This window comes from Lineus longissimus, chromosome 1 (genome assembly GCF_910592395.1).
Source record: "Lineus longissimus chromosome 1, tnLinLong1.2, whole genome shotgun sequence".
Lineage (NCBI taxonomy): Eukaryota > Metazoa > Nemertea > Pilidiophora > Heteronemertea > Lineidae > Lineus > Lineus longissimus.
Window position 1 is genome coordinate 28,170,073 of NC_088308.1, and position 24,005 is coordinate 28,194,077.

At 43.0% G+C, this 24,005-nt stretch overlaps 5 protein-coding genes across 5 annotated transcripts; 4 read left to right on the forward strand and 1 right to left on the reverse strand.

Moving 5' to 3' along the window:
* Positions 1-516: 516 nt before the first annotated feature.
* LOC135488920 (ankyrin-3-like) lies at positions 517-4,484 on the forward strand. The gene is made up of 8 exons (XM_064773914.1): positions 517-723; positions 2,235-2,487; positions 2,653-2,828; positions 3,146-3,253; positions 3,577-3,685; positions 3,937-4,037; positions 4,199-4,246; positions 4,356-4,484. The coding sequence occupies exons 1-8, from the start codon at positions 517-519 to the stop codon at positions 4,482-4,484; spliced, it is 1,131 nt and encodes a 376-aa protein (XP_064629984.1).
* Positions 4,485-4,958: 474 nt separating this feature from the next.
* On the forward strand, positions 4,959-9,601 carry LOC135488975 (transient receptor potential cation channel subfamily A member 1-like). The gene is made up of 12 exons (XM_064774049.1): positions 4,959-5,024; positions 6,081-6,167; positions 6,423-6,505; positions 6,899-7,060; positions 7,171-7,282; positions 7,440-7,609; positions 7,886-7,970; positions 8,187-8,246; positions 8,526-8,603; positions 8,835-8,905; positions 9,153-9,345; positions 9,530-9,601. Exons 1-12 carry the CDS (start codon positions 4,959-4,961, stop codon positions 9,599-9,601), a joined length of 1,239 nt encoding a protein of 412 aa, XP_064630119.1.
* Positions 9,602-10,036: 435 nt separating this feature from the next.
* On the forward strand, positions 10,037-13,049 carry LOC135482720 (transient receptor potential cation channel subfamily A member 1-like). Its single transcript, XM_064763026.1, has 7 exons — positions 10,037-10,155; positions 10,528-10,588; positions 10,877-10,945; positions 11,243-11,416; positions 11,728-11,796; positions 12,166-12,383; positions 12,626-13,049. The coding sequence occupies exons 1-7, from the start codon at positions 10,070-10,072 to the stop codon at positions 12,747-12,749; spliced, it is 801 nt and encodes a 266-aa protein (XP_064619096.1). The 5' UTR covers positions 10,037-10,069; the 3' UTR covers positions 12,750-13,049.
* Positions 13,050-15,199: 2,150 nt separating this feature from the next.
* On the reverse strand, positions 15,200-18,426 carry LOC135482726 (calcium/calmodulin-dependent protein kinase type II delta chain-like). Its single transcript, XM_064763040.1, has 6 exons — positions 18,343-18,426; positions 17,620-17,719; positions 17,168-17,246; positions 16,882-16,979; positions 16,371-16,491; positions 15,200-16,217 (listed from the first exon to the last, which is right to left on the reverse strand). Exons 2-6 carry the CDS (start codon positions 17,657-17,659, stop codon positions 16,100-16,102), a joined length of 456 nt encoding a protein of 151 aa, XP_064619110.1. The 5' UTR covers positions 17,660-17,719; positions 18,343-18,426; the 3' UTR covers positions 15,200-16,099.
* A 109-nt stretch (positions 18,427-18,535) lies between these two features.
* Positions 18,536-23,898, forward strand: LOC135482731 (fidgetin-like protein 1). The gene is made up of 14 exons (XM_064763052.1): positions 18,536-18,582; positions 18,873-19,065; positions 19,314-19,399; positions 19,594-19,647; positions 19,954-20,036; positions 20,149-20,643; positions 20,775-20,875; positions 21,180-21,239; positions 21,501-21,725; positions 21,916-21,995; positions 22,146-22,216; positions 22,550-22,711; positions 22,955-23,174; positions 23,453-23,898. Exons 2-14 carry the CDS (start codon positions 18,917-18,919, stop codon positions 23,674-23,676), a joined length of 2,010 nt encoding a protein of 669 aa, XP_064619122.1. The 5' UTR covers positions 18,536-18,582; positions 18,873-18,916; the 3' UTR covers positions 23,677-23,898.
* Positions 23,899-24,005: the final 107 nt, after the last annotated feature.

A 24,005-nucleotide genomic window follows, 5' to 3' on the forward strand; every position in this document is an offset into this window, starting at 1 on the left:
ATCCTTGATATGAGTAACCTTTGCCCTGCAAGAAAATCATTTTAGATCTGTTGCAGAGTATGATTCCACTTACAAACAGAACAATACCGAGAAACCCTACTCGCATGCTCTGGATTCAAGCGCCGATTCATTGAACTTGAACATTTCGTATGGGATCGAGCGATGAGCGTAATTTCGTCCGTTTCTTGAATATTCAGTTAGATTAGTGAAACTAGCGTATTGCTTTCGGTTTCTTAGCTATACCAAAACCTCATTACAAATGTCATTATCAGAATATCACTTTCAATGCTTTCTAATCTGCCCCTTTTTGTGCCCACGGAGCAGTGTCGCCCGGAGCAGAGCAGCGTCGTCGCGTTCTGATATTTTGCTCTGCTTTACGGATGAATCAGGATTTTTCAGTCATAGTCCATAAACTAATAAACAAAACTCGCGTCCTTACTGTCAATTATCAATCATTGGTGTTTTTTTCAGATGGTCGACGACTGACCACCTGAACAAGCACACAGATCGTGTAACATGGACGAGGAAGAAAACATCGCTAAGGCCGAAAAGGTTGCGTTTCTTCCTACCACTTCACCGACGAAGAAGACTTTCTCTGCAGTAACGAAAGGATTGGTGCTCGCGGTAGCGGCGCGCAAGGCCAATGAGACTACGAATAACAATGGGTTACCACTGAAGCCACTGAAGATGGAGGAGAGCATAAGGACCATGACAGTTTTCCAGGTCAGTAATTGCCCGAAAACCTAATAAACACTGGCTTCAAATTCAAAATCAGAGAGTTCACAATCTGGATGACAGTGAAATCAACTCGGTGAGAGATTCCGAATTCCTCCTCTCTTTTGATTTCCAGATTGATTTCTAAGTTTTAAAGCTTTCCTTTGACGCATATGCAAAGGAAGTATAAAAACAGGTAAAACAGTAAAATGTGAGAACATGGCACTTTGAGCTTCTGGGGCAACAGCCAGCCGACACGTAAGTATAGCGCTGGTAACCACAAGCTGCCACTAGCTAGTGTCATTGCCGGTCGCAGCGATCCTTGGGTCCATATCAAACTTTCTGCTTGGCCATTGTAGTTTTTCTGCGTTGGTTCACAATTCAGCTTCAATACATCATAAAAATATCCACAACATCAGGAGCGGGAGCATAGGAATAACTTGTATCATAAAATCAAAATAAATGCATCGGCCATTCTTAAATTTATCCACGGTGCATGAGTGGTTCAGGTAGAAAAGTATTACAACGACGGCGATCTGGAGGAATTTTGGACTTCACGTGGAGACACACTACATTCTAGTTCCATCGATCGAAGATCTCACAAAGGCCAAGCCGGATTATTGCGTCAATACCATCGAGCAACTTGGTGTCACAAACCCAGTGTTTATCCAAATTGAACATGTTTGGTGCGGTGCATCACATCTAGCTCAGATTATTCAGAACCGGTTGAAAGGTTTCTGATGTTCTAGAATAGAATGTTAGGGGAACTAACAGGATTCAATAGGGGGGGGGGGGGGGGGGGTCTGCTTCAGAACCAGTCTTAGATCAGAGAAACTAGAGTAACTTGTACATACATGCACATGTATATAAGTATATAAGGCTTGGACTCACAAAATGGGTGTTACGCAATACTCATTGTAATTTTAAGTAGGCAAACAATCAAGACCAACTTTCGCTTGTTTGAATAAGAACAAAAATGTCCAAGCACTCAAGGTCGAGTCGGTCGTTTGGAACTTCATTTGACAAAACGTTGAAACCTTATATCCCTTTGTCATGTCGAAGCCCAAAGACACTCTGTCGCTATTAGGTCATTATAATTGGTTTCCAAGCCACAACATATGCGTTGATGTTTCTAATGAAAAGATGCTCTGTGAGCGGGTGGTAAGCACTCCCCCCCCCGCGATATTACGGGCTATCCACTGCAATCTAATACATGTAGTCCCCCTTAAGGAACTTAGGTCTGTCGACAAGGAGCGTCCATCAACAACAACAATATAAACTTTGAGGCACAGGCACATGAATATCAAAAGTGATCTTGGTAAATTGCTTGGGAAAGCTTTGAAACGTATGTCCTTGACAGCAAATGTTATCAGTGCTTCTAATCTAATGGTCTTTTTGACTGATTGAGTGACCTTTGTGAAAAGCATTAAGTGTTGGTGACTTTCGTTTCTTTGTAACTTGACTTCAACCTCTTCTTCGACCTTTCTCCTCCGCTATAGAAGTCACTTGCTGTTTTACAGGCTGCAAGACAAGGCCTAGTGGATGTCGTCCGCACTCATATAGAACATGACATCAACCGGGCAAACGAAGTCGAAATCACGACTGGCTTCACACCCCTGCACCAAGCTGCTAGATTCAACAGGGTGGAGGTAGTGAACCTTCTTCTGGACACGCAGTCACCTAATCGGAGGAATGAAAGCTTTACTTCGAACAATGGGAAGCAAGAGAATGACTTCCGGAAGGTCAATAATGCGTCGACTGGGCAAGTCGTCGGTAAGTGTGTTTGGGCTGGGTCTCTTTGAATTGTTCTATCCGGTGTAAGGAGTCTTTGCAATGGTGGTCGATTTGATGCTCTCCACCGTATCGGTGATGACTTCATTGTTTGGTTAATAATAGTCATAACTAATGCTTTCTGTTCATGATCTTGTCGTCTTTTAGTTCCAGATGTCAGCGACAGGCAAGGGACCACACCTCTCCACCTAGCGGCCAGATACAACTCCACTAATGCCCTGAAGTCCCTAATGAAACACGGCGCCGACGTGAATGTCAAGGACAGCCGAGGAAAGTCACCCATTCATCTTGCGGCGAGGAGGAAGTTTGATAAAATTGTTGCTGTAAGTAAGATTATTTATATCAAGTTAAAAAGGTATTGCGATTGACTCCTACAATGTGCGTGTTCCCACCCACAGCCTTTACGTTACTGATTAGCTTACCATGTCTTGTGCTTGGATGATGGTGTCCGTTCAATTGGTAGCTTTCTTGATCTTGTATTGATATGACATGTGTTTCGCCGGGGTCTTTTCGAACCAGGCAAAGGACGACGATCTAAATGAGCCACACCCTCTCCAGTTTAAGGCGGTACATCATGTGTTCGCCTCCGGCCATTCGTGCTCGTTCAGAGTCAATCATCGAATCCGTGTGATATTTTCAGGAGCTCCTCACGCCGGACAATACCGAGCTTGAAATCCAGGATGAAGATAATAACACGCCTCTCCATGCGGCGGCTCACGGCGGATGCAGGAAAACATGTGAGGTCCTGGTAAGTTTTTGAGAACAGCACCGGGATGTCGGGGTGTTTACCAAAACAAGCATTAATCTGAAGACATCTGACCCCAAAGCAGGGTGCGAGATCCAAGAACCTTATACATCTGGAGCCGAAGATATCGAATTTTCTAATTCCCAAATGCAAAACAAGCCTTTCAACTGCGTCGGCTATTGAAATGTAAGCTGTTGATTCAAACTTCAATCAGTCTTGATCTGATGAAGAAAAGCGAAATCTGTTCAGTGGAAGTGCGGTTATAGTGACAAAACAGAACTGCAGAGACGATGTGGTTTCTTTAATGGCCATTCCTTCTTTTCTAGATCGATCGTGGTGCTAATATCTGGGCGATGGACGTTAGTCTGACTACACCCTTGATGCTGGCGGCATCGGTCGGTAGTTCTGGTGCTGTAACTAAGCTCATTGAAGCCGGTAAGTAAGATATTGGTTGAGTCCACGGCCATTGACACTTCTCTCTGATTCACTTCTTCCGACAATCACCGTTATCCGGTGAGTATAGCATTGTTTCCCTACTAACTTTTCACTTGTGAAATCGGCTAATATTAGACGATTCGTGCCTCCTCATACATACAGCTGTAGGGAATATGGTTGTCCAGTCTTCATCAAGCAACCAATCACCTTGTAAATGCTTACTGACCTTCCTCACTTATTTCTCCTTTCAGTGGAGAAGAGTGCGCCGAAGCGGAAGGCCGAGTATCTCTCTTTGCAGGAGGATGAGGGCAGTAACGCCCTCCACATCGCAGCGCAGAACGCAGAAGCAGATGTAAGGGTTATCATAGTCATTGGTAAAATAGGAGATTTGAGGATTTTGGCAATGTTTTAGAGTAATGATAGGCTTTTCATAGGCTTTATTAACCGATACATTTACTCCTCTGGCTTCTTTACACAATATTTGCCCGTAACCTGTCGTGAATCTTATTTCAGATCGTCAGCATACTGTTAGATAACGGACTAGACATAAACTCCAGAAAGGTAAGTACTGCGCATTCAAATTCGCCAAATCTAATGAACTATTTGCTTCGATAAACACAGACCCAAAGAAGGGTTGCACTCTGTAACTCTAACTTATTTGCTGATTCAGAAAAATGGTCAGACGGCCCTTCACGTAGCGATAACGAGCGGTTCTCTTGAGGTCATCACCATTCTTCTGAAGAGGAAGGCAGCTGTCAACCACCGAGACCAGGACCAGATGACGCCCGTACACAAGTAAGTCTTTGTGGGGTGCCAATTCAGGCGAAATTCTCCTTGATTATCAGATGCCGTTTTCGCACAACGAATCACTTCTCTGTTGCTTTTGGTCATGTAAAGTTTTCTCTTTTCAGAGCTGCCGTCCTCGGCCGGTGTGACATCTTATCTCTGCTAATAGATTATGTGAGTACAATAACTTTATTGTGTTACGATATCACCACATTCTTCTGCGCTGGCGTTTTCATTTTCGTCGGCGGTGAAAATGTAAAAGTTGGCTAAAGCGGCGGTCATGTACACTTTAAGGTCAATGTGATGGATTTGTAGTCACCTGCACCTTTGTCTTATTCTTCTCTCCTTTTTCCCTCAGGGTGGCGACATGAATGCCCTCGACAAAGAGAACTTCTCGCCCTTGCACTGTGCCTGTTGGAAAGGCCAAGCAGAGGCAGTCCACTTCCTTCTGAGCTATGGAGGCCAGATCGCTGCTCTTGACACCTCCATGAGGTCGTGTCTCCATCTGGCTGTGGCGAATGGCCAGTATGCGGTCATCATGTCGATACTCGAGGTGAGGAAAGTTTATATCCGTTTGCTTTCTGTACTATAAAGTGACAGTATTAAACGATGCCTCTTGTTTCAGTGATGTTTATAAAAGCTGATACACTTGGAGCATCTCTCGAGGCCTAATGCTTGCACTAAGATCATTAGTAGTATACATACTTACAACTTATCCATGAAACGATCGACGGTATCCCTAGCACACCAACTGTCATTTGCACGCTTTCCAAGCACGCGCCGCCACCGCCGACCCATAGCTTGATTGCATCACTTGGCTATAACCCCATGTACCCAGGCCTATCTGTACATAAGCGTTTCAGGCCGCGCTGCAACGAACAAGGTACTCTGTGTGAATGCTAATGTGGAGATTGTCGGCAACCTGTGTAAGTGTGATATAATGTATAACATGTATGGGTGCTGTCACATTTTTTTGCACGTTTTAACAGGAATTTGTGCACTATATGGCCAGAGAGGTGAGAACTTTATACCAGCTTATCTATCAGCTAACTTAGTCAGCTGCATTCTATCCAGTTTGTAGAAAAAGGAATGCATTTAGTTCTTCCGCTTAGTAGCCTTTAGGGGATTCCTTGATCCTTGTCCTGTCCGTGTGCATTGTATACACCTTTCCAGAAATGGGGCGCTGAGTGTCCGAAATAGTGATGTCATAAGGGGAAACTGGGCCTTATGGTGGAGGGACAAAGGAGATAGTCATGGTTGACCAACACACTTGAATGTCTTTAATGACGGACAAGGGGGAAAAGTTAGTTCCAATGCAAGCCACCAATTTCGGGAAGCATGTATACAACACAACGGCTGTAAATGCTTCTCTGATGCAAGCATCCTCTGAACTGAACTAGAAAACCAAATCATACCTTCCTGGATCTATTACGTTTCAGCAGTCGTTACTTTTACAGAGTTACTAAAAACAAAAAGCCAATTAAAAATAACTTGGATATGTCACTATCGACAGAGTTTGTTGACATTCAAGAACCGTCCCAACCGAGTATATGATACCTGAACTGTCAGTAAAAGTGTCCTGTTTCACCCCGTCATCGTTATATTTCAGTCGCCCAGCTCTGGGAACATCATGAATTGGAAGGATACCAAGGACAGGACGGCTCTTCATTTTGCCGCAGAGGCGGGCAACACAGCCGTAAGTTACCAGTATTATGTTCCTCCCGCGGTCGCCTTTGCTATACATGTATAGGTGTTAAATCATTATGGGAGTAACAGTCCATTATGGGAGTAAGATTAGGAGAATGGCAGTTGCAATGACAGTATACCGATTTATACTGTTACACAGTTCATAGTTTAGCATCAGTCCTAACCAAACCTCAATAACTTTGTATGAATATAAAGATTGCCTCAAATTGTTGAAGCCAATGAATAAATCTCTTCTTCTCATCAGATCCTTGAGCTTTTGCTGAGCCATGGGGCCAGCACAGCCGCCACAGACCTGGACGAAAGGACAGCACTTCACATCGCATGCGAGTAAGTTGATGTTGTTGAGGCAAAACCTTCGGTGTGTGCCACCTATGTTGATGACGTACGTGGATGACAGTGTACCACCTACATGGATGGCCAGTCGTGTCGCTGTGGAAATCGAACTCTATGGTCTTACGGTTGTCTTCCAAGCGTTTGACATGGATTTGGTCGAGATGCTGCCGAAGAACAATAGCACGAACACACCTCACCTTGTGTGTATGGTTCCTGAGCATCTGGTTAATTGACATACGAATTACTCACTGACTGTCATTTGGAGTCGATGTGAGGGCTTTTGGTCGCAAATTCCTAGCAGTAAACTTAGAGTAGATGCGGCAGTCTTTCCAATGACTGACTTACCAAACTCGTTTTCTTGCCTGCTACTTTTGTCTCTGATTACAGGAACAACAGTGTCGGCTGTGCGGAGGCGCTGATCCACGCCAGTAAAGGAGAGCTGAACGACCCTGATATAGACGGCATGTCTCCACTCCTTCTTGCAAGTATGAAGGGACATCGACATATGGTGAAAGTCCTCACAGCGCTCGGGGCCGACAACTCTTGCAAGTAGGTACATTTTGGCAATAAACACCATGTTAGGTGATTCGTTTGTTTCTTTTCAATGAGAGTGCCCAAAGATATCATCATTGATATATGCGCTGTACCATTGTTTTCAGGGACGACCAGAGAAGGACAGCACTGATGCTTGCTGCGATGAACGGTCAGACAGCCGTCATGGCCATCCTGCTCGAGAACCAGGCAGACTTGTCGGCGACGGATAAATACAAGGTTAGTATCAACCTTTCCTGTGAGAATATTGCCTCCTGGATGGCGGTTGAGTACAATCCTATCAGTAGTTTACCTCTCTCACTTCTCTGTGAGTTGCATCCCATGCTTGAAAAAAACTGATTCGTTCTTTTCTATCAGTTTGCATCTTGTATTTTAGCTTACTGCTCTCCATTATGCTTGCTCCAATAATCACGCAAAAGCAGTCCGGTTACTCCTGGCGAGGAATGCTGACGTTACAGCCACAACTCTGAAAAAGGAGACACCCCTTGACTTGGCGGCGATCAACATGGCGAGTGAGGCAACCATTGCTATTCTACAGAGTGACAAGTAAGTGTAGCGAATCAAGAGCTATATCGAGAACGTCATCCAGCTAAGGATCAATAAAGGAAGTGTCTCGCTGATCATAATGAATACCCTTAAAATCTGATTTACCTTTTGGACAGTTCTAGCCATGTTTCCAAAAGACATCAGCAGCACTAATGTCATTCATCCGTGGCAGCACCCCGAATCTTGCTGGACCCGAGGGTATAGAGTTGAAAGTGAACCAACAGTGCGATTCCTCATTTGAACAGTTGGTAATGCTAATCGTGTTTCTTGTTGCAGATGGGAAGAGGCGATGTCAGTAAGAGATGACACAGGATACACACCCATGCAGAATCTCATCGTTAGAATTCCAGAAGCAGCAAAGGTGAGTAACCGGCAGAGTGTGTCTGACTGGTCTGGAAAATAACTTAGTTCTACATTTTCCAGGGGAACATTTTCGACTGCTACACCGGAGCCGATACTGGGTCTAAAGAGTTCACAAGTTTCCACCTTTTCATTTCTTTTCGAGAAGAATGTAATATGCTGTACTGACTGTCCACTGTACCTCGTTTCTAAAAATCCTTTTCGACTTTCCACCCAGATTGTAATGGACCGATGTGTCGACTCTTCTACTGATGACCCAACCGACAAAGATCTTGTGGTAAGTACCTTAAGGAAACTGTCAATTCGAGCGCTGATCAAAGCTGGTTACGTAAAAGAGCAGACGAGACAGCCTTTTAAAAAGTCCAAAGGAAACACCAGAACAGATCTCGTGACGACCTACTAGAGTACTCTAAGTAGTTGTCGTTCAAACTTTAACAAATGCAACTCAAGCTCATATCGTGATCATCACATCTACAATACTGGCATGAAGAATAGAAGCAAGTTGTTATTGCGGAGGCAATCTCTCTTGTGTAAGACACCTATTGTCCTATTTCAGATGCATTTCAACTACAAATTCATCGATCCACATCCAGATGATGCAATGTCAGAGGGAACTAGATGGTGTGCATTAGAGGTAACATACTGCTTGAAGATTTGGTTCAGCCGATATGTTCTATGCATTGAAAAGACTCATCTGCCACTGAAAACATGGCGTCAATGGCCACAACATCCGTCCACAATTAACTTCTGACCTAGCAACAGACTAAATACCTTGCGGATCCAGATTAGCATCTAGATTACGGGTCTTTTCTTTGATGAATTCCTTTGTTAAATGGTCATTGAAAGAGATTAGTATATGTTGCAGACGATGGCGAAACACAAACGGAAGGAGCTGTTGTCCCATCCACTGTCCCAGAACATCCTCTCGGTCAAGTGGTAAGTGAAAGCAGTTGTATATTCGTAGATTATGGCTATTGTTAGTTTTATGTTGATGACGGTAATCGTTGATGTTGTGGTGGCTTATTCGCGAACTGAGGGACGCTTTCACTGTGTCAAATCATCAAATATTCCTAAATATCAACCTTTTGAGAGAAGCTCATTAAAACGTTTGATAGATGAGTACACACAGTATCGTGCCGACGGACATGGTCATAGGTATGAAATATCTCCAATTGTTTTGCAGGACCAGGTTTGCCCGTTATCTCTTCTACGCCAACCTGGCCACTTATGTCCTCTTCGTGGTTCTAATGATGGTGTTCATTTTAACTGTCGGCGAGCCAATCCGAACTAGTCATGTTGATGACGTCAATTTGTGCCCAATATACATGCCAGAGGGCCAAGAGGACAATGCTACTCTGCTGCAATATTACAAGGAGGTGAGTCCTATGAGTTGCTGGAACTTACGCAAGTCCAAATGGAATACAAGAACATTGTGATTTCCTACGTCCAGGGTGGCTGCATTTTAGTTAGACAGAAGTTAGTTACTTAATACCAGCGAGTGTGACTGGCTTAAGGTGTAGGCTGTTTCGTCCGAGTTCATCTGTCCACCTTATATGCAAGCTCGTGTGGGTCAACAAGTCGCTTTCTGTCCAGCGCTTTGTTGAGTTACCGCGGCAAGTACTATCTGACTAATATGGATAGCTGTCTGTCGCAGTAATTATACGTGTTTGACGGTGTGGATTTCAATTTTCAGAATGGTCAAATGACTTGGGAAGATCGTCACTATCATGACAGTTATCACGCAGTCATAGTAGTGCTTTGTGTGATGATAGCAGCTTGTTTTTGTATCAAGGAGATGGTCTACATCGTAAAGCAGGTAAGATGTCAACTGGGGGGGATGGGAGACCTCATATTGAGTACAAAAGCCAACATACACTTGGGTTCACCCGCTTGCTGCACCAGTTAATAGAACGACGGCCTCATGATCAGAAGTCCCGGCTGAGTCACTCATCATTTCCATACTTCTCATTTTGAGAAACAATCCTGTTACCATATCTTAATTCAACGATCCATTTTCAGCGGTACCATTACTTCACGCAGGCCAGTAACTGGTTGTCCCTGTGTGTGATCTGTTTCACATTTGGGGCTGTCTCCCCGCTTATGTACGGACCCTGTCTTCTCCAGTGGAGATGCGCGTGGATTGCATCCTTTACTTGCTGGATTAACTTCACCATTTACATGAGAAGGTAACTTAAAGCAGACTGAAACGTATGGAAATCGCTCATCAAGAACAATTGACAATAGACATATACGCATACAACAACGCACATTCAAATATCTTCAGTAAAGTAACGTTCACCACACATTGTCTCATCTTGCTCTGAGAAAGAAAATATTTGTCATTCAGACTTGAATTATTGACTGTGATCGAAACTGAGTTTCATCCTTTACTTCACCCTGACACTTGAACAGGCACCTGCCAGGCCAAGTGAGTCATTTCATCTTACATCATACACTACACACTTGAGATGGAGTAATGTATAGAGAGACGAGAATCCGATGATAAGCCATCCTGTAAAGTTCATGAAACTCATATTTGTTTTGATTTCTTTCTTCAGGATTGATGGGTTCGGTATCTATGTGATCATGTTCACTGCAGTGTTAGGAAGCGTCTTCAAGGTAAAGGGCTCCTCGGATAACATGTGAAAAGCAAGATTCTTTAAGTAAAAACTTTAAACTCGTCTCGTCTCAGTCGCTCAGCAAGCGCAGTGTTGCACTTACCGCATTTAGAAATGTGCACAAAAGCGAAAGAGGATCAGTTTGATAAATTTATAGGATGGTGGACCGTTTGGTCTGTGAGTTCATCCAGCTGGCCTTCAAAATGGAGCCCTAAGTTCGGCTCAAGAGCAGATGGTTCAAGAGAAACACTTCATGTTTCAAGATTTCACGATGCCCCGCTTTTTTCAGATTCTGGTCCTTATATTCTTCTTCCTGTTCGCCTTCGGATCAGCATTTTACATCGTCATGGGAAAACTGGTAAGTTGAGCATCGGTCGGTACAGAGTATTTGCTTCAAAGGAAGAGGTACAAACCTGGCCTAAGCCCAGTCTCAGGTGTGAGAGTTGATTTAGTGCCCCCGTTTTAAAAGTCCTAGCCTATTGACTAATGTTCCACCGGGACATGACCGCCTGTGAACTTGCTGGCAATGCTATTATGGTTGTCGTAGGTCCCGGATTCTTTGGGAATGGTAAAACTCACATATGCTTATGCTTACCAAGCCAACTACAGCATGACATGTTTATCCTCACATTAAAACAACATATCTCTCTTTAAGGACATCTGGGAGCATATGTACACCAATATAGTGACAGCTCTGGTAATGACGATCGGCGAAATCGACTACTTTGATCAGTTCGTGGACATTGACCTCACTCCTTTTGTGTTGGATGCTCACATTCTCCTGATGTTTTTTGTCATCCTGATGCCGATCATCATGATCAACTTATTGGTAAGTTGAACTCGTCATCAACTCATCTCTCTTTAGGTTTGTTCCCGGTCAGAGACACTGAGCCCGCAGTTGATGTAGTGCACCAGACGCCGTCGTGCAAACGTAGAAGAGGTTCCTGCCGACAACGCCCTATCCATCCTGGAATTCACTGTGGTTTTGATACTCCTACGTCCCGAGAGGCGGCGTACATTGAAAACGACAAAGCCCCGCATTCATACATATTCGGTTATCACCTGCGTCAAAATTATGGTGATTTCAAGTACTGATAATCAATTGATTGATCTGCTAACTGTCTATCTCTCTTTCTTTAGATTGGTGTGGCTATTGGAGACATTAGCAGCATTCAGAAAAACTCGTACGTCACCAGATTAAAGCTTCAGGTAAGTCATCGTTGCCTCTTTGTCTTGTTTAACCAGGCGGACGACCAATACAGCACACAATAAATTGAGTGGTACTACGCGTTTGATCCGCCACCTCTCCAACCACGTTCGGCCCAACGTTCCCTTATTCTCCACAGATGTTCCCGCCACCTCCATACTCGTTCGGCCCAACGTTTCCTCATTCTCCATAGATGTTCCCCCCACCTCTCCACACACGTTCGGCCCAAAGTTCCCTCCTTCTCCATACATGTTCCCCGGGATGTTCCCGTCCCCTTCCAAACATGTCCAGCCCTAGGTTCTCACCTTTGCCATATGTTCTGCATGCCAGTTCGCAGGTCTTTTAAATTGTGAATTTGTAATCTCCTCCAGATGTATGTGATCAAGGACATGGAGAATGCCTTCCCCAGGATGATCCAGAGGAAGCTCTACATGGGCGGGTACACGGTAAAGCCGAATGCAAATGGAGGCTCGTACTGGGGAAAGATAAAGGAATACTTCGGGAGCCCCACAGCTATCAATTTCCTGCTTGAGGAGGAACCTAAAGAGGAATTGGCTACACAGACAGACATTCATAAACTCAAAGCAAGGTACGATGAGATGATAGTAACTTTAAAAACGAATAAAGAACAGGAACCTGTTACTGTCGTCACTCAGATTAAGAACACAGTGGTAGCCATGCTTTGCTGTGATTACCCAGTCGCACCTGTCACAGTTCTCAGTTGACAGTATAGTGAGGGGACGGGTAGTATTGTGAGGGGGGGGGGGCAAGTTGGCAACTCTCCCTATCAATGTATGCCGGAACTCCATGGCGTTATTTGTACACTTTCAGACTGCAGCACATACTCACCCTGATGGACCATCAGAGTGAACTAATGCAAAAGATGGCGCAGCACATGCAGCTGGAGTCTAAACCCGTTCCCTTGGATGCCCTGTCTCACAGCAGCGAATTCTGATGGCATGAGCAGTAGCCTGTCCGACGGTTTAGAAATGACCACAACTGGGAAGGGAGGACGCTGTGTTGGTGATTTCATAGCCCACTGATAATACGCTCTGGCCGCAGTGGACCGACCTTGGTCCGCCCCCTAACTCTTATGGAACCGTTAGTTTTAATGTAATGATTTTAACGAAAATAAATTGAATATATGATGCCGTTTAGGATATTTTACATGTCAAATGATAGTCATACCCTGTTCAACTAATAGTGCGCGTGTATCAGGGCAACACCGATTTGTGGGCACAACATACAGATATATTTTTGTAAAACAGGTAGGCCTATGGTGTTGGTCTTCAGTTATCATTGATGTTGTTAGTCAGTATTACCTAAGTGTCTGTATGAATCTGTATAATTTGTTGTATGTTATGCTCGATACATCTCATTGCAAGGTGTAATGACAATGTTATGTCCTTTTTAGCAATAAAATGATAAAGATCAAAATTCGATATCGTTACTTACATCATTTAAAATTTTTCTGACGTGTTTTCCAATGTTAACAACCAAATAATTGAGCCGTGGACCCAGTGGACCGGGCTCGTTCCTCTCTCAGGACTCATCGAATGAGGGCTACAATCACATGCCGATCGGATTACGGGCTACACGTCCTAACCCAGGGCGCATCAGCGATAGCCGTGGAGGCTCTTTAAAGGGTGGAGAACCAGGCCATGAGATTAGTTAGTGGTGCAGTCAGGCACCTCTTGCCAGGCACTCGGGCACAGGCTGGGAGTTTACAGCATCAGGGACAGGCAAAAAGGAGCTCATGCGAATCGCATTTACACCCAGTCGTCCACTTTATGACGAGGTTGAACTCATCCCGCAACGACTGTCAACCGTCAGATCCTGGGTGAGATGCTCACGGGAAACGGTGGAAGCCATTTACCCCTTTGGAGAATATCCAGTCGGGTGAGTCGATATCGTACGAGAGGGAGACATTCACAGTGGGGGCGATCGGATCAAGAACGTGGAGGGATTTGCCTGGAGAGGTGAACCACATCCTTGTGAGAAAGCTGCTAGAAGATATATCACCATCGAGCGATGGTCATCGCCACTGATGTATCCATCCGAGGAAAACCACATCCTGGGGTGGAGCGGTGTGGAAGGATAACAACGTTCCCCATCCTCCAATCCATCGATGGCCGCATTGAAGTGATCTACATCCCCGGACATGCGAGGATTCGATACAATGAAAGGGTGGACTGGCTGCCTGGAAAAGCGGATACATGTTTCCCCATCCTCCAATCCATCGGTGGCCGCATTGAAGTGATCTACATCCCCGGACATGCGGGGATTAGATGCAATGAAAGGGTGGACTGGCTGCCTGGAAAAGCGGATACATGTTTCCCCATCCTCCAATCCATCGGTGGCCGCATTGAAAAGATCTACATCCCCGGACATGCGGGGATTAGATACAATGAAAGGGTGGACTGGCTGGCTGGAAAAGCGGAGACATGGTTCCCCATCCTCCAATCCATCGGTGACCGCACTGAAGTGATCTACATCCCCGGACATGCGAGGATTAGTTACAATGAAAGGGCGGACTGGCTTTGTTCATGCACGTAAACATGGAATGGTGGATGAGCAGCAAGCAGACCAGTCAATGTCAATGGCCAGACAGAGGGCCAGTGAGACCTAGCTGCATCTGACACTATCATCTCAAGACATATCACTAGTCCAAGAACAACAAACTGACATATTATATGTCTGAATGGTCCTGACAGAGCTGCATCTGACACTATCATCTCAAGACATATCACAACTAGTCCAAGAACAACAAACTGACATATTATATGTCTGAATGGTCCTGACAGAGCTGCATCTGACACTATCATCTCAAGACATATCACTAGTCCAAGAACAACAAACTGACATATTATATGTCTGAATGGTCCTGACAGAGCTGCATCTCGCACGATCATCTCAAGACATATCACAACTAGTCCAAGAACAGCAAACTGACATATTATATGTCTGAATGGTCCTGACAGAGCTGCATCTCACACTATCATCTCAAGACATATCACAACTAGTCCAAGAACAACAAACTGACATATTATATGTCTGAATGGTCCTGACAGAGCTGCATCTCACACTATCATCTGAAGACATATCACAACCAGTCAAGAACAACAAACTGACATATTGTATGTCTGAATGGTCCTGACAAAGCTGCATCTGACACTATCATCTCAAGACATATCACAACCAGTCAAGAACAACAAACTGACATATTGTATGTCTGAATGGTCCTGACAGAGCTGCATCTGGCACTATCATCTCAAGACATATCACAACTAGTCCAAGAACAACAAACTGACATATTGTATGTCTGAATGGTCCTGACAGAGCTGCATCTGGCACTATCATCTCAAGACATATCACAACCAGTCAAGAACAACCAACAACAAACCATTTCGATAAGAAAAATACATTGTATTTTCACTAAAATCTATACATCACCTTTACCTGGTTACATAACATCACTTGAGCAAATATATACATTGTACATGTGCATATGCAAAAACAATTACATTCAGTGAAATCTACATCTTATGACAGGAACTATGAAATAACTTACTGCATTACTGTTGATCACATACAATAGATTGTTCTGGTCACAAATTGGTTAGAACCATAAACCACACCTGTTGCATCGATCTATTAGTGGTAATTTCACAATTCATCCCATTAACATTATTATACCCATCATTATAGATTAGCTGTCCATATCGTCTTGTATATTACAACAAAATATATTTCCTCAATGATTCTATCATGGACCTTTTAATCAACTCTTTATAAACCTGCACTGGAACCTCGAAGGACACCTCTGTGTCAGACAGTCCTATCCCTTACAGAGAGGTAGAATTAGGTAGAATGTCAAGTTATCGACCAGCTGCAGAGGCTGTCCGGCTGGTAGAGGTGTCCATTCAGCAAGGTCCACTCTACAGTAGGAACAGAAAGTTTTGTTTATTCCACACTAAAATGAAACCAATACACAGATCATTTTGGATTCATTAGCCACGTGACGGTCTAGCCATCAAGATAGAATATATACCCCCTTCTCAAGTATCTATGAGTATATACTACTACAAAAATGAACATTCTACACTAATTTGTGCTGTTAAGTTGTGGACTATTTTGATAATATTAAAATATCAAATGTTTTAAAACACACATATTTAGTGCATCAATCAGCGTTATCTATAGAATACTAACATTGCTTAGGCTAACCATTGAAGCAAACTTGTTAAATGCCATTTTTTGCAATCATGATACTGGTGCCACCATCTCTCTAAACTGGTAAACTGGTTACCATTGTGGGGCCGACGTGGCACCAGAGCGATGAAAGTGAACACTCATCCATCGATTGTTAATCCGATGCCAAACTCGTGTTTCCTCTGACTGCATACTCTTAGTCTTACGATCCCTGCAAGAGAAATAAGCATACTGTGACTACTATCGGGAAGAAGAGTCCAACCTCTTCAAAAAGGCACAAAACCAAAGCCTTGGAGTAAAGAAAATTTTCAATTGAAATTGGTGTTTTTCCAACATCATTTATATAAACAAACTCATAACTTACTTGTCCACGTACTGCGTCACCCTGACATACGCAATACATGCTGCATTCTCACCAAGCATGTGAACTTTCGGATTCAAGAGGTGCGTTTTGATGGCATACCCAGGATGTGGTTTAGATATTACTGAAAGAACAATATGTGTACTTGGCAAGTACGAAAAAGAACAAATGCATTTATATTCCTCCTAATGAAGTCCAAGTCTTATAACACAAGATTGAAGCTTTTAGGGCCATGGCATTACAATAGCAACAGAATCATTGCAGTGCATTTTCCTTCAAGAATGTATGGCTCCTTCCCATGAATCGAAACACATGCAATTCCTTTCAAAATGCCAATGGTTTACGAGTACTTATAGATAATATCCCAAGTGTCACCTTAAGAAAACATCGAGAACCTTGTATAATTAGTGCTGACTGATATTGACACACTCCACTACAAAAAACGTGTACAGAGTTCACACAGTTTTATTCTTAGGATCATGTATGGAGTCCTTAGGGTTTTTACATATCTTACCATGATTATCAAAATAAAACTTATGGAAGTCCATCCCAGCGACAAGATTGCTGAATGCTTCTGGTTCAAAGCATGTCAGATTTGGGTCAGTCAACTCGCTGGAAGATAGGATGAAATATGTTTCAGCATGATGTTATCCAATCCATTTTTTTCTACAGCACTTAACTCAGCAATGATTTCTCATTCAAACTCAGCTGGTAACAATTGACTGGATAATAAAGCATTGTTCACAGTGAAGGCAGCTGGGATGGATATTGTAGCAAATCTAAAGTTTTGGTAAACTTACGTGTATCCCTGGTAGTCACCTCTGGTGATGGTCAGGATGAGCCGTTCAGTAAGGTTCAGAATGTAATCTTCTTTACCCACTGCAATGCACAAAACTTGCAACTGTAGAAAGTATTTGGGAAATCCCTAAAACAGCACATTCTGATTCAGGATTAGAATACTCTGGCATTAGCCAGGCGGAGAAATAGCTGCTAGGTGAGAGCACGAAAGTGGTGCTCTAAGGAGAAAGGGGTATCACAACACAGATGAAAACAGGCACCTTGAGTATTCAAGGACCTTAGAATCTACTTGAAATGTTGGGAGGAAGAGAACTTGTGTATGAAACCAGCGTCACTACTATCCTGATGATAAACAAGAGCAAAAACAAGCCATTCTCTTTCTATTTCTTTTGGTTCTTCTCTGGTCTAGATTTGAATTTTCTCATCAACCTGAATCCAGCAGTTAAAGACCCACCTTTGTCCAGTCTGTCATATGCCATTATCCCTGTATTCATCCTGTTCTCTGTCTGGTTTTGTCTTGGTCAAATGGGCAAGAAGATACCGAAAGCCAGCTCCTGAAAAAATGTAATTTCATCTTCGTAACATTTGAACATGATGAACAGACAGGCTTGGATCAGCAACTGAAATATGGCACACGACCACGCTCTGCCCCTTTACAACATCTTTGGATCGCATACCTAGATTGTCTGGGCGACCCCACCCCCCTTTGCTTGACAAGCAGTCTGCAATGCCTGGCAATGTATGATGATGGGTGAACAATGTAAGGTATTCAACGAAATATTCATCATTCAGGGTCCCAGTGATGACACGGTCCTGGTGATAGACGGTCCTGGTGATAGACAGTCAAGGAAAGGCAGAGCTACTGAATAATCAGTTCTTATCAGTATTCAGCAGCTGATCGTCCAGAGATCCCTAGATACAGGAGAGGCACCGCAAGATTGGAGACAACCAAGCCTTTATCTGTTGACAAATGGTCTCCAAGCATAGTCCATTGGGGATTGACCGATACCCAACCCATAAGTTATAACGTACGACTACGAGGCTAAGGTACACATTGTACAGCCCTCGCTATTGTCTATTGAACGATGTTGTGGAGGCTCAATGTAAAGGTAGTGTACGCACAGAAGTCTTGAGAAGATCTAGGCACTCCAACTTGCTTACTGAATGGCCTACCTACCTGCTTACAGGCTACAAAAGGACTAATAGTTCGGATCCTCCCAAAGAAAATTATTTTGGTACGCCACCTTCCGTTTAAAGGGCGATGAGCTTTCTGCACCTGGAGACGGGAACGTCGTGTACATTTTCTATTGGTTACTCTCGTCAACATGATGCCAGTTTGGTACTTCAGTTGAGTCTCTAGTTGCCAATGCGATGGCGCTTCTGTCAAAATTAAAATTCTTTCAAAACTCATTTTTCAGTACTTAAAATTAAAAATTTTGTAATTTACATGCACTGGATACACGTATAAATATACTAAGAAACCATTTAGCTGAAAAACATCCAAATGTATTTTGCAATTCTGGATGAAAAGACCAAAATTGGTGTAAAATTGATGTATCTATTTTCGCCAGTTCCCAACCATCTTTTGAGACTCCTGTAATGACGGAGTATATTGAAAACTACTGGGGCCAGGATGTTGAGAAGTAGAAACTTGTTCAGCAGTCTCATAGCCATAAGTCACAATGTTCCCTTTTTTGTGATCTTCAGGACTGAATATACTTTTATACTCAATAAATGGTCTGTAGATCGGTATGACAGCCGAGGCCAATTCGAATGAGAGTGTGCACCGTTGGCAACAGTTATTCTTCCAATGTAATTCAGAGGAATGTACTCTCCCTGAGAAGGCAGACGGCTTGAGAAATCTGCTGTCTGAAGTTCAATACCATCGCAACAGTCAGAGGTTTGTGCATTCATTCATGAGTTTTCAATCTGAGAAGAGTTGTGATGTGATCATCAGATATCTTAAAATATCTTATTTCTATCAGAATTCAATAGAAACGTTGATAAAATCTAAGATCAAAATGGATTTAACACTTCATAAATTTAGAAGATCATGAATTTCCCTGACATCTGACATCTAAAATCATTCAATATTAACATGAACCTCAGATCATAGTCATTGATCTTATGTTCAAATTTTATTTTCAGCTGTTCCCCTGCCTGTTCTGACGCACTTTTGAACTCTTATGCCAACAAGTACATGGCCATTGTGGACTGCCCTGATGAAAAAATTGGTCAGTATCTTATCTGAAACCAGAATGTCATATTATGCCCCTTCTTCCAAGTTCCACCCTCTCAGAAAAGTTGGATTCATCTGACAGCTTTGGTATGATAACTGGGTCTTGTCAAATTTCATTTCTCAAATTCAAGAATGCGAATTGTTATATGGTGAACATTTTGAAAGGGCATTTCAACTGTTTATTTTCAGGACTAAATAATTATGCTGATGGTGCGCTGAATTTGGCTAGGAGCAACCGAAACGGTAAGTTAAACATTGTGACTAATTTTCAAGACACTGAAAAACTGTCTTATTGAATTTGAAAACAGGTGGTTGAGAAAATGAGGTTTATCATAGGAATCTCATCAATTGCCACTGCCTGGGATCAAGTGAGACTGGATTGATTGCAGTAAAGTTTGGCTTGAATTTCGTAACGAAAAAGTTACTTGATTTGATTGTATTCCTTGTACATTCATACCATATTTTAAGAGCTCCATCTTCAAATGGTGTCATCATCAGAGAATTCCTTCAACCCTTATTTGAATTTAAACTAGATTTCTTTTGTTTCAGAAAGTAGCCTCTGGCAAACCTCACTGACTGAGAGCACACTGTCAAGTTTAGAAAGTGTCCAAAAACTCATTGAAGAATCTAAGGTTTGTTTTTCATTAAGAGTGAATAAGATGAGAGAGATCAATGTCAAACCTGTTTCTTGAGCTCATTGCATCCCAGTGAAATCAACAAATTGGTATCATCTTGTTTTTTCAGAATTTCTCTGAAGCCATTCTCCCATCCTGCGATGCAGATATCATCATCAGCGGAGACAAAGATGAAACTGCAAATTTGAAAAAATCATTCCAAAGAGACAGTTCAAACAAGTCCATCCAGAGAAATGAAAGTCCTTCCTTTGCAAATCAAGGACCAGATACCTCACAGAGAAACGTTTTCAATCCCAGGCAGAAACAGACTGTTCCCTCTGCCTTTGGGGTGCATATCGGTCAATCATTTGGACATCAGTCCTCTTCTCCTGATCAGTCACTCTTCTCTGGAGCAGGGATTTCAAATCTAGCAAAGCCTCCACAACGTCGACAGGCAGCTGGACCAAACTTTACCTTTTCAAAAGCTGTGGAGAATAAGTTACCTTTCCCAGTAGCCCCTTCTGGAAGTAACCATGGCAGCCGAGGTGACTTGGGACCAGGTGCCCCTGAGGATGAGGCTGATGGTCAGGCATACAATGCATTTCGGACAGCTAAAGAACAATTGGTGAGTTCATCTATTAGATCTGCTGACATGTCATTCACCTGGGACTATATGTCATTCGATAAACACAACGTGTATTGATTTGATTGGCCTTCTCTTCTCATCAGACTCATAGCTCCCTATTCATGCTTCAGGTGATTGACAATCAGCGGCGTAATCGACGAGGTGGTTCCTCGGCAGGGTCGAAGCATGGTGGTCCGTCTTACGGGACGAGCAAGAAATCGCTTGGAACGAGGTAGAGAGCAAGCAGTTTATGTGAACGTCCTGTAATCCTTCTTTTCATTTTCTTCCTAACTCAGCGGTATTAGTCATCTACGCTCCCTGTAAGAGAAGGAAATAGTGATCCCTTGCCTACAGGTTCTGTGAAATAGACCTGCCTAATCTCGGGTAGCATCCCTCATGTTCCAATTCGACAAAGATCACTTCACATCTACTTTCTTACTTGTGGAACTTTGAGCTATTTGTGTCTTGGGGCTGTTTGTTCCTGTAATGTATCAAACGTATAACCTTTCCCTGTCCATATGATATGTCTCTTCCAGACGAGGTCCGGCTGGTAAATTTGTGCCACCAGTGATAAACAAAGAAGATGAAGATGATGGGTAAGGTTGATTCTTTAAGTTCTGTAAACAGCCTCAGAATTGTCCAAACTTTCTTATCAAGTTTTATTACATGTATAAGGAGTGACGTAGTTGTTCATTGGTTAGTGTATTGCTTTTGGCTTCTTCCGTTGGACCAGAAAGCATCTTGTGTGGCATCTTGTGAGATGGAAGTTGAGCATCTCAGAGTAACCAAACTTAAATCCTACTGTTGCACTTGCAAGCATGAGACAATTGAGTATGTTTGTCTTTGTCTTCTTTCAGTGTGTCATTGATGCGTAAAATAGGTCCAGGGGGCACTGCGAAAGGATCGTCTGCTGCCAGTGAAGAGCTCGATGAAAGATACAAACACTTGGATCAGAAGATGGTGGAGCTGATCATGAGCGAGATTATGGACCACGGACCTGCCCTAACCTGGGATGATATTGCTGGCTTGGAGTTTGCTAAAGCTACAATCAAAGAAATTGTTGTTTGGCCAATGTTACGTCCGTAAGTGATAATGTTTTATTCGTCTGGCTGGTTGTGCATTGGCTGGGGGTCTCAACATCATCTTTTCAATGCAGGTTTGATTCTGAGCCTCCTTAACAAGTCAAGAGAAGAGGAAAGGAAACTTTTGACATGTCATATCACAGAACCAGAACATCACTACATCTAACAATACTCTACTCTGTTTGTTCAGGGACATCTTCACTGGACTGAGAGGACCACCAAAAGGTTTGCTTCTGTTTGGGCCACCAGGGACAGGAAAGACTCTCATCGGTAAGCTAGCACTTCATTCTCACCAATTGAGTTGGGTAGATTGGTTTTAATGGTGTTCAACCTAATAATGTAGGGCTTCGTATGATTTTCTCACAGCTTTTGGCAGGTGATAAAACACAATGTCCGATTAATTGATGTCATCCCTTTCAGGAAAATGCATTGCCAGTCAGTCCAAGTCGACGTTTTTCAGCATTAGTGCTTCATCTTTGACTTCAAAATGGGTAGGTCATCTTGCAGCATCTCTGTTTAACAGACAGCTCTGCTCAGCATTAGTTGTCTTTCAACTCTACATGTATAATGAATGAAGTGGATGAAGGGAGGACCAGCTATAATGAGGGAATGGTCTTTCTTAGGACACCAGGATAGACAAAAAACGGCAGGAATTTCGAAATAGACAACCAGCATAAAGAAAATTCATGTGGGGCAAAACATTGTGTAAGGATTTGCTGAGCTTGTGTATTGGTATTGGGGATTGGGCCTTTAGTACAGCAGGACGTCTCAATTGTGCTCAAGTTGGTTGTCCTCCACTAAAGCTAAAGATATCTTTATCTCAGGTTGGTGAGGGTGAGAAGATGGTGCGAACCCTGTTTGGTGTGGCGCGTCTCCATCAACCAGCAGTTATCTTCATCGATGAGATCGACTCCCTGCTCAGCCAGAGATCTGACGGAGAACACGAATCATCCAGGAGAATCAAGACAGAATTCCTTGTTCAGTTGGTAAGCTGCTGTGATACATGTAAACTGTTCACTCTCCTCAGATTGTTGATGTATGTGGCAGTTTGTTTTATTTAACAGTCATGCGACAAAAGGATCGTAATGAGACGGTCAACAGGTCCTGACAATTCCAAGTGTTTGGGGACATGTCTTTGACTCTTAGTCTTAGAAAAGGGAATTTTCAGTCAAAAACAGGTTAGCTTTCGTTTCAAAGCCTGCTTCTCTCTCTTTCTCCTCCTCCTACAGGACGGTGCAACAACTGAAGGTGATGAACGCCTCCTAGTGGTTGGTGCTACAAACAGACCTCAAGAGATTGACGAAGCTGCGCGAAGACGTTTTGTGAAGCGCCTATACATCCAGTTACCAGAGTTTGCCGCCAGAAGGCAGATCATTTACAACTTGTTATCAAAACAGGCATACGAGTTGACTGAAGAGGAAGTCAGTCAGATATGTACAAAAACAGAAGGTAGGATTCTCCTAACCTTTTTTTCATCAGAGCACATGTATATAGTGTCAAAGTTCCAACTAAGATGTCGAGAGGTTGACCCTCAGTCAGGCACCCTAACGAGTACACACTTTGCTCTGGCACAAACAACATCATTCAGTATGATGGTTCTGGACTGATTTAGTATGAGGAATATGACAATTATTTCTATGTGTGCGAATATTAATCCCAACAGACTTGGCCCCATTAGACATAACATCCAATCACAATCAATAACCACTATTTACACCTTTGTTCAGGTTATTCAGGAGCTGACATGGCTAACTTGTGCCGAGAAGCTGCCCTTGGTCCGATACGCAGTATTTCATTTGGGGACATAGAACATATCACGCCAGATCAGGTTCGACCGATTGTGATCAAAGATCTTGAAGATGCCTTAGGACAAGTACGTGCTAGTGTCTCTAACAAGGATTTGGACTTGTATATTGAATGGAACTCTTTGTACGGAAGTGGGAGAAGATAATACTGAAATATGACAAAGTTACCTAGTGAGAGAATGACCGCATGCACCATATCATGGAGAAATCGAAGCGTGCAAGTGGTCATGGAGAAAGTGTTGTTTCATCTTCGATTATTCATGCATCTGCTAAGTGTATTGTAACATGAATGATGACAGGTGAACGAAGTAATTATGCAGCAACATTGCTTTATATTCAGTTTGAATAAAAGTGGAAAAATACATGTACATCGAACCGACTTATTTATTACGTGTATAACCTGGGATGGTCCAATGGAGGAAAATACATGTACATGTACATGTATTCAAAGCTCATGTGAGGTTCTAAGCTGATC

Bases quoted from the DNA above. Each gene is read 5' to 3' on its own strand.
- LOC135488920 (XM_064773914.1), top strand. From the start codon at position 517: ATGGACGAGGAAGAAAACATCGCTAAGGCCGAAAAGGTTGCGTTTCTT. The intron at 724-2,234 runs GTCAGTAATTGC...GCTGTTTTACAG, and splicing joins GGACCATGACAGTTTTCCAG to GCTGCAAGACAAGGCCTAGT. The intron at 3,686-3,936 runs GTAAGTAAGATA...TTCTCCTTTCAG, and splicing joins AACTAAGCTCATTGAAGCCG to TGGAGAAGAGTGCGCCGAAG.
- LOC135488975 (XM_064774049.1), top strand. From the start codon at position 4,959: ATGAGGTCGTGTCTCCATCTGGCTGTGGCGAATGGCCAGTATGCGGTC. The intron at 5,025-6,080 runs GTGAGGAAAGTT...GTTATATTTCAG, and splicing joins TCATCATGTCGATACTCGAG to TCGCCCAGCTCTGGGAACAT. The intron at 8,604-8,834 runs GTAACATACTGC...TATATGTTGCAG, and splicing joins CTAGATGGTGTGCATTAGAG to ACGATGGCGAAACACAAACG.
- LOC135482720 (XM_064763026.1), top strand. From the start codon at position 10,070: ATGTACGGACCCTGTCTTCTCCAGTGGAGATGCGCGTGGATTGCATCC. The intron at 10,946-11,242 runs GTAAGTTGAGCA...TCTCTCTTTAAG, and splicing joins ACATCGTCATGGGAAAACTG to GACATCTGGGAGCATATGTA. The intron at 12,384-12,625 runs GTACGATGAGAT...GTACACTTTCAG, and splicing joins ATTCATAAACTCAAAGCAAG to ACTGCAGCACATACTCACCC.
- LOC135482726 (XM_064763040.1), bottom strand. From the start codon at position 17,659: ATGAATACAGGGATAATGGCATATGACAGACTGGACAAAG. The intron at 16,492-16,881 runs GTAAGATATGTA...TTGTTCTTTCAG, and splicing joins GTTTTATTTTGATAATCATG to TAATATCTAAACCACATCCT. The intron at 16,218-16,370 runs GTAAGTTATGAG...TTTCTCTTGCAG, and splicing joins GTGACGCAGTACGTGGACAA to GGATCGTAAGACTAAGAGTA.
- LOC135482731 (XM_064763052.1), top strand. From the start codon at position 18,917: ATGACAGCCGAGGCCAATTCGAATGAGAGTGTGCACCGTTGGCAACAG. The intron at 19,066-19,313 runs GTTTGTGCATTC...TTTTATTTTCAG, and splicing joins TACCATCGCAACAGTCAGAG to CTGTTCCCCTGCCTGTTCTG. The intron at 22,712-22,954 runs GTAAGCTGCTGT...CTCCTCCTACAG, and splicing joins CAGAATTCCTTGTTCAGTTG to GACGGTGCAACAACTGAAGG.